The sequence below is a fragment of the Phasianus colchicus genome, chromosome 31 (assembly GCF_987193195.1).
Source record: "Phasianus colchicus chromosome 31, bPhaCol1.hap1.1, whole genome shotgun sequence".
In the NCBI taxonomy this organism is placed as follows: domain Eukaryota; kingdom Metazoa; phylum Chordata; class Aves; order Galliformes; family Phasianidae; genus Phasianus; species Phasianus colchicus.
In genome coordinates this window covers 862379-875595 of record NC_143466.1, presented here as the reverse complement: position 1 = coordinate 875595, position 13217 = coordinate 862379, and the positions used below count along the sequence as shown (strand labels likewise).

Here is a 13217-nt window from a genome sequence, read left to right as displayed (position 1 = left end):
CATTTGTGGACTTCTGTGATTCTGATTTTGCTGTTTTTTTTTTCCTGTTTTTTGTTGTTGTTGTTATTTATTTATTTATTTATTTATTTATTAAGCAAAAGCATGGCTGTGGAAATCAGGATTCTGAACATAAAGTGTGCCAGTTTCCTTCATCTTTCTGGCTTATTAAGCTACTTTGATCATTTTTAACCAAATTAGATCTAGCAGTAGATTTTTTCAGAAACAAAATTTCTGTAAGGTCTGTGAAAAGAGTTGTTCCCAGGGAAGGTCAAGGATTTCTGCTATAACAAGGGAATTAATGAGGCTAGGGCTACAATCAGGATTTGAATAAAGCTGTTGTAATTAAATCACTGCATTTCTAGCTTACTTCAATTTCCTACCTGGTCTCTGACTTCTATATTCGTATTTCTGATTACAAATCATTCTAAAGGATAATGGACTTAGGCAACTACTGATTCTGGTTTCTCTGTCTCCTGTTGATGCTGTTTTTCCATTTCAATGTAGTAATTGTCAGAAAGCCATAATAGCATATGAATTGTTCTGCAAGTGTATGGAAGTGGTTGAAACACAAATCTGTTGCTGCACGTTGGACCTAGGTGTGTAGGAAAATCAAACCTTCTGGTTATCTCCTGCAATCCTTTGGACCAAAGGTCAATAATTTCCTAGGGGTGAAGTTCAGTCTTTCATATTTGTCAACTTCAGTGAGCAAACCATTGAAGTCTACTCTCTGTATAAGTAGGGAAAATGGAAGTACTTGTGTTCAGGGAATACAAGACAACTGCAAAGTGACAAAGATTCCTCAGATCTGCAATACGAGCTGTATTTAAAATGGATCATTTGGTTCTTGCCATTCAGGTAAGGGATGAAAGTGTGGCTGAGACAATGCTGTGCACTCACAAACGTGAGGTTTGCATGAGTATCGAGGTGGCTGTTTGCTCTTTACATTCTCCAGGGAGTGGTTTCATCCCTGGATTAAAATGGCTTCTTTCTTGGCTGGATATGTGGGAGTACATTTTGGACTTCTGTGTTCCGCATTTTAAACAATTTGCTAATGGTTGTTTAAGGTCCTTTCTTTCTAATACTTTAAAGTAAAAATGAACACAATCTTCTTTCTTAAGAATGGATGAAGCATAACTCTAATCTGTGATTATAGTTATACATTAGAAGCTATCAGCTAGCAGAGACTTTATTTATTTATTTATTAAAGTCACTGAAATGCTCATTTATTTGCTGAGTTGCTTGAAAGAGTGTTTCCTGAAACTTTTCTTATGATCGGGGTTGTGTTGAGGTCTGAAATACGCTGATTCTGAAATCTATTTCCACATATGAGAGAAATTTATTATGCTTTTTGTGTTGGAAGTATACACTTGCAGGGTGTATTTCTGGTAGGCATACACAAATATAATTTATTATAGATAGCATTACCTAGATCATCTTAGTTAATGAAGTTTAATAAATCTTGGTTGATTCTTCTTCCAGAAGCTGAGTGGCACAATTCAGTGATGCATTCTTTTTCATTTTCATTTCTTTTTCCTTTTTCTTTCTCTCTCTTTTTCTTATTCTATTTTTCTTTTTCTTATTCTTTTTCTTTTTCTTTTCCCTTAACTTTTTCTTTTTCTTTTTTCTTTTTCTCTTTTTTTCTTTTTCTTTCTCTTTCTCTTTCTCTTTTTCTTTTTTTCTTTTTTTCTTTTTCTTTTTCTTTTTCTTTTTCTTTTTCTTTTTCTTTTTCTTTTTCTTTTTCTTTTTCTTTTTCTTTTTCTTTTTCTTTTTCTTTTTCTTTTTCTTTTTCTTTTTCTTTTTCTTTTTCTTTTTCTTTTTCTTTTTCTTTTTCTTTTTCTTTTTCTTTTTCTTTTTTTTTTTTTTCTTTTTCTTTTTCTCTTTCTTGTCCCTTAACTTTTTCTTTTTCTTGTTCCTTAGCTTTTACTTTTCATTTTCCTTAACTTTTTCCTTAACTTTTCCTTTTCATTTTCCTTTTTTTGTTTATAAGGGTTTTTATTTATTCTGTCTTCATCTGCAAAAACTGACTAGAACTATCCTAAACACAAAGTGAGATTCTTCAGGCCAGGCCTGTAAAACACCCTTCAGATCCATTCTCATGTCCTAAGTGTTTCAGAATTCCTCTCTCAGTCTCTGCAGGACAAGTAGAAGTCTTAGAATCTTCACATAAGTCATTGACTTCCATTCTAAACAACATATTCATTCATTTTCCTTAATTTGCTGCTAAGGAACATAAATGCTTTTATGGGCTTATCCTTGTGTCACTCCATATGCATTGGTATCTGTATAAACTTATGCCTTTAGTTCTCAATTCAGCCTTCTCATTTTCTGTTCCTTACTTGGAAAGATTACGGGAATATGGTAAGAGTTGTCCTTGGTCACTGAAGACTTCTAAACCTGCGTGGTGATGGCTTCCAGATTTCAGCACACCATGATTCTTCACATTATACTTTTCCTACAGATAGTTCATTTGATCAAAGGTAAGTCTGGGTTTTGTTCTAATTTGGTACTATAATTTCCAACGCTGCTGGGTTGTTCTCGAACTTAAAAACAAACAAATAAACAAACAAACAAACAAAAACAGGAAAGGAAAGAAATGAAGAAATTTACTTGTGTGTTTTCATATAGCATTATACATAGATTTACTTACCTCTGAGATTGTTTTTTTTCAGGGAGCTTTCTTTTTTCTTTGTTTTGACTTTTTTTCTCAGCTCAGCTGGCCCTGTCATTTAACTGGGCTCAGAAACCTAGATTTCTTTGGGTATTGCCCACTTCTGAGTGATGGAGTAGGAGAGTAGAATCTGCAAAGGCCTGCTAGAATATTTTCCAGTAAAAAAATCAAAATTAACTATGTCTATTTTTCATAAATGACCATATTCCAACAAGTATTTGACATGAAATCTGCTTCTTGTTGTGTGTTTCATCTCTAAAAGAAGCTACACAACTGAAAATGGGATGGACTTCTGATATTAGGTAGGCATAAGCTTGCCTTTTGAATTTTAATTTGAGCTTTACAAAACGAGCCTTTCTTTCTGCATGGTACTATGCCATTTCTGCCTCAGAATCTGTCTACAAACTACGCACAATTTTTCCAATAACCCTTCTCTGAGGTCACACAGCATTCTGAGTGATAAGTGATAGTGTTGAACAATGGCAGAGGACAGAAGAGTCCTTCAGTTACAAAACTGACATAGAATCATAGAATAGCTTGGGATGGAAGGGATCTTAAAGCCCATCCAGTTTCAACGCCCTGCCATGGACTTGTCACCTAGATCAGACTTGTTGCACTAGATCAGGATGGCCATTCCAAACTATCCTTAAGTGAACTTATCCAAACTATCCTCATCAAAATCACAGTGAAAAATTTCCCCTTGATTCTAATTGAAATCTTGCATCTTTCAGAATAAAGGCACTCCCTGTTGTCCTATCACTATCAGACTGTGTAAAAAGTCAATCTCCCTTCTGTTTATAAGCTCCCTTTAAGTGCTGGAATGCTGCAATGAGGTCACCAATGAGCTTTTTCTTTTCCAGACTTAACAAGACCATCTCTCTCAGCCTCTTTTCAGAAGAGGTATTCCAGCTCTCTGAGCATCTTTGTGGCCCTTTTCTAGACTTATTCCAACAGCTCCACATTTTTCTCATGGTGGGGGTCCCAGGTTTCAATGCAGTACACCATATGAGGCCTCACAAGGGAATAGTAGAGCGGGACAATCCCCACCCTTCCCCTGCTGCTACCCTCTGTCATTGCAGCACACAACACTATCATTTGGGCTACAAGTGCATACTGCCAGCTTCTTATCCACCAGAATCCCCGAGTCCTTACCATGATGGGATTTCTTCCTCTCCATTTGTCTCCATTTCTCCATTTCTCTCCATCAGCACCTGATTTCAAAGTAGGAAATTATTGAAATAACTCTTGAGATAACATCCTGATCCACAGCATTTTCCGATGCACTGATTTTTATCAGAACAGAAGACTTACATTCACTAACTGACATTACTGCTTCCCATACAAAATGCTAATGAGAACATACAAAATGTGGCTGGCAAGATTTACATCTACATCTTCTTCCAGGTCAGCTAAGAATTATACCTCCTTATGATCCTGTGCTTGGAGTTGTTGGAAAAGGAGTCACCCTGCCCTGCCAGCTGGAAGCTAAGTCAGTCTCTGAGGGAGTCCTTGTTCAGTGGACATTAATCGGAAATTCCCTAAACACTGAAGTGACTACCTATGATGGAAAAAATGCAGAAAATCCAGTAATGGAGAATAAGGCATACCTGGGCCGTACAAATTTTTTTCTGAGTGAAGTTACTAAGGGGAACTTATCCCTTCACCTGAAAAATGTCATGGTCTCTGATAAAGGGAAGTACATCTGCAGTGTCTCTTTGGATAACTGGTATGATGAAGTGGTGGTTGACCTGAATGTGGCAGGTGAGTGGAATGTCAGGTGTTTTTTACTTCTTAGTGCAGTTGTGTATCTTTGGTAAGGAGGAAGATCTTTCCAACATGGGCTCAGTCAGAGAATATCTCATTGCCTGTTTTTGGTTTCCTTTCCTATAGCTCAGAGTGATGAGTCTGAAGTTTTCCTGGACAGCCATGTGGGTCAGGGCATTGGCCTCACCTGCAAGTCACAGGGATGGTTTCCACAACCTGAGGTAATTTGGCTGGACAGCAAAGGACAGATACGGAAGGAGAAAGTGGTCACACAAAGCCAGCAGGCATCTTCGGGCCTTTTTGATGTTATCAGCTCCATGACCCTAGAACCAGGATCGGACATGGAACTCTCCTGCAGAATAGTCAATGATATCCTCAGCACAGCATGTGAATCCCGAGTCCTGATTTCAGGTAAGTGACCTCCAGGGCTGACATTGATGAGGACCAGTTTGCAGGCTGCTGTCCATCATCTCTCCATTTTTCCCAGAGAGATTCTGGATGTCCAGCAAAGACATAAATGGCAAGTGCTGAGATGGATAACATGAATGGATAAGTAAAATTTTATATTACTCATTAAGTTCAGGATTCATCTTATCAAGAAATATTAGTCAATTCTCATTTATCATTACCTGAGAGCACTGAAACAATTTGGAAAGGGTGCCAGTAGGTAATGATGAATGTCAGCTCTCATCCTCTTTCACTCCTTGACAACAGCATGATGACTGCACATCAGCAAGTGCCACCCTTCCATTTGGATCTTAATTTCAAAAGTGAAGCAGAGGAATCCTTTTTTTCCATCTGAAATACCACTGTAGATGATTCTTCTTTCCCCCCCAAAAAAAATCTATGAGGACAATAATTAAAATAATGTCCTCAGATGGATCATTCAACACATACTTCTTACATAAAGATGGCATCTCCAACATATCTCTGTCAGTTTCTCTATCTGGCAATGCACCATGGAGAATGGGAGGGCAGCTACAACTGCCACAGATGGCAAAAAGAGTCCAAAAGTGATACATAGCAGCAAAAATTATAGCATTAATTTCATATGTCTTTGACATATGGGATGTGCCCTAGACTCTTTCACAAACATTCATTGAAAAGAACACTGTTTATATTTTACAGATGTCTTCTTTCCATCCACTTCCCCTTGGATGACTGCCTTCCTTGTGTTTACATTTTGTGCTGTGGCTGTTCTCGCTGCTATAGGCTATAAGCTGAAGAGTAAGTACTTACACCAACAACAGCTGAAATGGAAGTTGTAACCACACTGCAAAATGCAGTTAATGAAAAATGAAGAGGCATGTCAACATCAGTATGAGAAAGAAACAGACAGGAATGAGATGGAGAGAGGAAAAAAGTGATAGGTGTGTGAGGATGATACATGTGTGAATGCACAAAACGTTCTTAACAAGGAGGTTGTTTGTGAGATACAGTTTTAAGTGATCACAAATGATAAATAGGCACTGAATATGCAGCTCATCTTTAGAACAGCTTTTTTTTTTTCTTTCTTTTTTTTTTTTTTTTTTTTTTTGAAAGAAAACTCATATTGGAATTATACTTTGATTATTTAAGCAGACTGTTTTTTTCTTGGGGAAATAATTAAAATTCTTCTTCCATTTCCAGTTGGTTATACAAGAAAACAAAAAGAAGGTGAGTAACGAGGGGGCTAAATAAACTCACACAATCCTACATTGGGACAATAGTTTCAACTTCTGAGCTAGCAACAGTCTCAAAAGCATTTTCCTAAATTATTGTTCTGATCATAATGCAGGAACTATCAATACTGAGACATTTCAGTTTTGTAATGCACCAAGGTCAAGTGTTTCTTCTTTTTCATCTGCTACAAGTACCACCACTGCTGCTTCAGCAGGGAGTTTTGCTTCCACCACTCACAGGCAGATCTAATCGTCAACACAGATAAACTCTTCTCTCTAGTGCCACCATAAAGCCAAAAGTTTCTGTAGTTCCAGAGGCAAAAGTAAACTGTGATTATTCTACTAGTCCCCAAAACAAGAATTAGTTGCATACTGATGTGTCAGCACCAAAAAATGAATCCGATAAGAAGACATAATATTAATCAGCCTGCCTTCTTGTGTAAGGAAGTTCCCTCCACCCATGGTATTTCTCCAGATAGGAGGGAATAGCATGGCTTCTTTGGGAAATGCCTGACAATATGCCTGTTCCATTAGCTCATGTTTCTTCTAGTACTTTTAAGATGCTCTGCTACTGACATAATTCCCTGTTAAAACAACATAGTTGTTCTGCAAAACTCATGGGTTCAACTTGCTTTGAGCATTACAGATTCTTCTTGTCATGTTTTTATGTTTTTTTTTTTTTTTTTTTTTTTGAGATGGTGAAGTTTCAAGTGAATAATTAATATTACAATTTTTGTTGTCTGTTGTTTTATTCTTAGAAACACCGATGGACGAGCTCAAAAACAGTAAATACTCCTTGTCATCTATAATTAGATGTGGTCAGAGAGAGAACAGATTTCAACTCTATGAGAAAACTATTACTGGGGAGAAAAACTGGTGGGGGGAAGAGGGTGTGGATTTCCTACTTGCAATCTAGGGGACATGGCAGGCAACTAAATGAGACTGAGATATTCAACGGGTAGGTGTCACAAAGAGGCTGTATGAATGTCATTTCAACCCTCTTACTGGTTGTTCAGTTCTGTGTTGCATTACCAAGTTGTCATTTGGCTTCTTAATTGTCATTGTGCATCGTATCCTTCTTTTGCTCACTAGATAGATTGGAATAATGACAGTTGGTCCTATGTAAACATATTATGGAAGAAACTGCATTCAAAAACAATGAGTATTATTATTTTTATAATTTGATACTGTAACAGATGCAATGATAATGAGATGTCATCTCTTTCAGACAAAGAGGATTTGGAGAAAAACTTAGGTAAGAATATGGTTTTGATAATTCGAGTACTTCTATTCAGCAAGCTATTTACATCCCGCAAAGAGCAGATGAGATGTAGAATATTTTGATACGATGTTCTTCTGGATGTGATTGTTCACTTTATCAAATGTTACTGTGACCTGTGCTGATGGTTGATTATAAATTTAAAGGTTCAAAATATCATTATGATCCATTTTCCATGAATATTTTGGAGCTTTTGTTATTGAGTGCAATGGCATGATTTTTAAGCACATCTGATCATCCTTTCAACTTCTAGAAAGGAACAAACCATTCAAGGCAATAATATTTGCTTTTTCTTTTCTTTTTCCTTTGGTATTTTCTGTCTGTTGGTAACTTAGACGCAGAAAGGGGAACATTCAATGCAGGTGAGGAAATACTGCAAACAAGACAGTTTTGATGCATTCTTAGAAGTAAATGGGAAAGAAAATCAGCTATTTCATTAAAAATCAAGGCAGCTATTACATCCATTAAATGGCTATGACCTATAAGATTATTACATAGCATGGCTGTGCTTCTATAAGTCCTGAGACACTTTCTTTCTTCTCTGTAATCCATCCGCCTTGAGTTTTGCTGGCCCTACAAGAGTTCCTTGAAGCTCTAGCTTATGGCTCCTGAGCTTTTTCCCTTCTTGGTCAAAGCTTTAACATATGATTGACAATATTTGCATGGCACGTTTTAAAGAAAACTTCATTTCACTGGTGTGAATTATCTGCGTCATACCTCAACTCTGAATCTTCATCTCCTTGAGATTTCTCTTCACTTATTAAAGCCATTATTTTGCAGGATTCTGGGAAACAAAACGTCGCTTTGGTAAGAGAACGTCTTCTATAAATCTTACTCTTGTGAACCTTACAAAAAATAAAGCAAGTGTTCAGACCAGCATGAGGAAGCATACCTGAGCATGAAGAGACTGCACAGACCTCATCACAGTTCAGTTTTCTTTCTTCCTTCAATACAGATGTCAAGAGGCACGCTGTAAGATTTTCCTGAACTGTGAATAATTCTTCTTGCCAGAAGCTACTATACCTAAAGCTAGGACAGATCTACGGGCAACCATAATGTGTTATGTTTGTTCACTACAAAAAGACCTGGGGGTACTGGTGAATGGAAAGCTGGACATGAGCCAGCACTGTGAGCACACAGCCCAAAAACTCAACTGTATCCTGGGCTGTATCAAAAGATGCATGACCAAGAGCAGGTCAAGGGATGTGATCCTGTCCCTCTACTCTGCACTGGTGAGGATTCACCTGTAGTACTGTGTCCATATGTGGAGTCCTCAGTACAGGCGGGACATAGACATGTTGGAGCACATCCAGAGATGGGCCACTATAATGATCCACAGAATGGAGTTCCTCTTTTGCAATAATTCAAAATGTGCTAGTATTTATGTATTGTGTAGCTTGATGTCTTGTGGGCTGTGTTTGTCCAACTTTGTAAAACTGAACCACAACAGAGAAGACTCTCTTAAACTGATTATTGATGTTATTGACAAGTACATCCTTTCAACAAAATACATTTTAATAACTAGAATGTGTTTTTCTTGCAGATAGAGTAGAAGCTGAGTTGGGTAAGTGTTTTAAAACTTTTACTCTCTTGAAATACGTACTGCTGCTTTAGGTGAAGTCAGGCCTTGGGCAGAACCACAGTAGTGGCAATAACTGCACATCAGAAAGCAACAGAAGACAGACTGACAATTGCATAACCACACATCAGATTCACAAAACTCTTCCCTCTCTTTCTCTTCTGCAGATTTCTGGAAAGCTTGGGACAAAGCAGGTAAGCAGACAGGAGAAAGGGTGGGAAAATGGTGTATTTCTCTGTCCAAGTTCTCCAGAAATGACAATGGCATGATCTTAAAGATCAGGCAGCTGAGCTGGAGTTACAGGAATAAGCCTTCACTTTAAATGGCTAAAACAAAATGAGGCTTGGATGTGACCACTGGAAATACTGAGAAAAGAAGTTGCAGATTTGTGTTGATGTAAGGACTGAATGTATAATAGTAATAATAGTAATAATAATAATAGCAGTAATAATAATGATCATAGAATCATGGGATTATGGAATCGTTCAGGTTGGAAAAGACTTTAAAGATCTTCGAGTTCATACACAACCTAACCATAACTCTAACAACACTCCACTAAATCATGTTCCTGAGCACCACATCCAAACAGTTTTTAAAGACATTCAGGGATGGTGACTCAACTACCTCCCTGACATAATGGAAAAGTGAAAGAGAGTAATTAATTATAAAGTGTGTGAGAATCACCAGGATTTGTCCACAAGGGAGACATCATGGCTATGACAGCTCCAAGGGACCTGTAGGTTCCTACATGTCTGTTTCTTGCCCTGTTTAGGGAAAACGTTTCAATTCCTTGTCAAGTCATGCCCAGATTACTAAAGCCCTGAAATGCTTCAACCAATTTCCCACTCCACAGATATGGCCCTGAAACACTTTGCTCACTGGGTCATTGTCATTTTCCCCTCCAGTTCCCATTACTGCAAATCCTGAATGCCAACTCCTCGAGCTCCAAGTGCCAGGGGCTCCAGATGTTGAGAACAACGCATGTGAACCTGCTGGCATGAGCAGCCCCTCCACAGTCCCTGTCCTGGTGGCAAAGGAAGGGTTTGCATCTGGGAAACACTACTGGGAAGTGGATGTGGGCCAGCAGCAGGACTGGCTGCTGGGGGTCATGAGGAAACAAGAAGAGCAAGGGACACTTGCTAGGGAGAACTACTGGGCTCTGCACAGATCCAGGGGTGAGATTTACTCTATCACGGGAAAAGACAGTCTTGAGAAGAAAGAGATGAATGACTCAGTGATTGGTGTGCTTCTGGACTTGGAGGAAGCACAAATCTACTTTTATGGTTCAGGGAAGGGGAACACAGTGTTGAGAATACCTATAGGTCCTGGAAAGGAATCTGCAGAAGTGTTTTACCCTTTTCTATCAAAAGGGGAAGGAAAATTCAAGCCTGTTTGCCCTCCAAACTTTCCTGTTCCATTAAAAGCACAGAGAACTGACTATGGAAACACAGTTCAGTCAAAAATAGAAGGGAAAAATCACCAATAAACATCAGTATAAAGTAATACTCAATGACAAAGGAAGATGTAGATGAATAAGGCACAAAATTTTAGAGGGAAAAAAAGAACCAGTTAATGTAAATAGAATTGGAAGCAGATTCCAAAAACCCTGGCTAGCTGATTGAGTTCTTGTTCTTGGGTAAGAAAGTCTCCAGTTTACAAAACATATTCAGTTCCCAGAAGAGACAGCTGTAATACAGGAGGTGCTATGTGACCTCTCTTTCCACCACTTTGTTGCAAGAGGAGTTGCATCCATGCTTATTTCCTATTTGCATTTAAGTTTGATGAAATCCATCCAATTAGGCAAGTCCAAGTCCACTGTATTTTTATCAAGAAAAGAAATAAATATTTTTTGATGGAAAACAAAAACAAAAACTGTATGTTTAAGTATATTTTATTTCTTAAGCATATTAGAATATTTATAGTAAGATACACTGATGTATGAACTCTAGTGCCAGCCAGTGGAGTGAGTGAGGGTCCTACTGTCAGCAGGTGATGGCCTTGTGGGATCTTAGCCTGGGGTGCTGGCTACAGGGATTGGTGTGAGTGGACTGCATGCAGCTACTGGAGTTAAGCCAAGGATGTAGCCTGCAGATGTGGGATCAGCTATAAGCGTGGGTGAGGGCCCTGGTGTTATTGGTTGGACTTGGGAGGGCCCAACAGCCTATGATCCCAGATTGCCATCCACTGGGCAGATCAGTGGATGGCCTGGGGGTCTGCTACTGGAGTCAGGCTCAGTCTGTAGGCTACAGGCTGTAGCACAACTACTGGAGTGTGGGGGGCTGTAGTGTGAAGTAATGGAGCAAGTGGGGGTCTTCTATTTCCAGTCATGGGTTGGGACTGGTATGTTTTCCCAGATACTGGTGGAACTGGTGTGAACAGGTGTAGGGCACTGGGTCACAATACATGAGCCTGGTGTCAAATACTGAGGTTCCCAAGTATGTGTATCTTCTGCAAACTGGTGTGCATGGGATGCTCATGTATATTCACTTGCAAAATTAAAGCAAGTAGCAGGGGGCTTGATTTGGGTAAGGTGATCAGGTTGTTGATGGGTCTGTGCTGATACACCAAGGGGAACTTGAGAATGTGGTGTGCTTGAGAGATATGTGTGAGTGTGTGCATCTGCAGAGAACTTCAAGTTAGACATACTGGTGTGCAGGCAATGCATGAAGTCTTGTGAGAGGACTTAGGATCTGGGCTGGGTTTCCAGTCACCATACACATACACACATACTCACGGTTCCACACTGGTTCTGCTTGATGAACAGAGAGACCGAAAGAGGTACTCAGAGTATCCAAAAATACTTGTATGTCTGTGAACATATAGAGTGCTGTATTCTTCTCTAGAGAACTTCTATCTCTATCAACTGGAGAGAAAGAAGGAGTCTTGGCAGTCTGTGTCTGTTTTATGTGAATTCTGTGTGTAAGTGCTGTTGAAAGTAGCCCTTGGCTGGGGTAGTCTTTGTGGACACAAGTATCAGTGTCCCATGTGTGTCTGTGTGTGTTTTTGTGTGTCTAGGACACATGCTCAGCTTGTGCCCAGGTGAACGTGCAAGAGGAAATGATAATTGTGGGATTTTTAGTGCCTCATGAAGTAGCTGATATGTGGCCACTCTGCCATCATTATCTGCCCGGAGCTCTGAGTAATCAAAAAGATTACCCAGCATACTAATACCTGACTGTGTCTGCAGTGCCTCCTTGGGTAATTACAATCTTGCCAGCTGGTGAATAATTACTGGAGTTGATGATCATCTATAAAGAGAAGGTGCAGTGCTGAAGAAAACTCCAGGGTGGAATACAGTGAATATGCAAGGAATCTGTTCTATGATAGCTCCCTAAGCAGCAAAACCTACTACCTTAGATGTTAGTAACACAAGCTCAGCTTGGTATGCTGACTCCAAGAGTCACAGCATGGAGAGTAGAGGGGAATGTGAACACCACAGCCAGGATCCTTGATAACACTGCAGGGATGGGAACTTGGTGGTACTACTGAAATGGTAAACTGCATAGTTGTCATCCTGAGCCTGAAGTTTTTAATTTTCTGTTGTACCAATTGCAATAAATGTATGTATGACTGGAGTCACTGAAGATCTATGAGAAAGCAAGAAAACACTTTAAATGGCTTAAAATAGGATGAATTTTGTAGAAGATAACAGACAAGTTAGGAGGACTGACTTCTGGGGTCAGACAGGGTGAGCCCATCTTCTCCACCTTGCCACTTGAGCAAGATTCACATACTCAATTATACCAAACACATCCATGGGAAGCTTACAAGTCTCTGTAGAATTATTTCAGAATTTAAATCATATGCAGTTGGCTGCATTATTCACATGTTCTGCTGACAGTGTATTTATCCCCATCATTCCAAATGAATCTGTAATCTGATGCTCCAGTAAATAGCACTATGCATTAATCTAGGTGGTAGAGTTCTCACTGAAGGTAACCAAATTTCTTAAGGTCGTTGTGTTAGTTCACTTGAATGCAACTACACTGAAGGTGTATTTCTAATTGTGATATATTGAACATAACAAGACTTCAGTGCCAAAACTGGGATCACTCAGTGTTTAAGTCAAGCTGAATACAAAGGGGTTTATATTCTCCCAAACTTCTTTAAGGCAACACTAGCACATTAGGATTAGGTGTTCTAACAGCAATAGACACCAACAAAGAGTGAAGTAAAGTCATTCTTGCTCTGACAGAGGGTATTCTGAAAACTGTGCGAAGGAGACTTTGTGCATGCATTCTAAAATAGGTTCTTGAGGATGTATCC

The 13217-nt window shown here is 39.0% G+C and overlaps 1 protein-coding gene across 1 annotated transcript; it reads left to right on the top strand.

Annotated features, from left to right (window-relative positions):
- Nucleotides 1-2404: 2404 nt before the first annotated feature.
- Nucleotides 2405-10437, top strand: LOC116243100 (butyrophilin subfamily 2 member A1-like). Its single transcript, XM_090127524.1, has 8 exons — nt 2405-2477; nt 4073-4429; nt 4559-4843; nt 5561-5663; nt 8234-8298; nt 8916-8936; nt 9119-9145; nt 9857-10437. Exons 1-8 carry the CDS (start codon nt 2405-2407, stop codon nt 10435-10437), a joined length of 1512 nt encoding a protein of 503 aa, XP_089983650.1.
- The last annotated feature ends 2780 nt before the right edge of the window (nt 10438-13217 follow it).

What these genes read in the sequence shown, in the direction of transcription:
- LOC116243100 (XM_090127524.1), top strand. Translation starts at nt 2,405, where the DNA reads ATGGCTTCCAGATTTCAGCACACCATGATTCTTCACATTATACTTTTC. An exon ending in ACTGCACAGACCTCATCACA is followed by an intron (nt 8,299 to 8,915) that starts GTTCAGTTTTCT and finishes TTTTTCTTGCAG; the next exon opens with ATAGAGTAGAAGCTGAGTTG. An exon ending in GAAAGCTTGGGACAAAGCAG is followed by an intron (nt 9,146 to 9,856) that starts GTAAGCAGACAG and finishes TTTCCCCTCCAG; the next exon opens with TTCCCATTACTGCAAATCCT.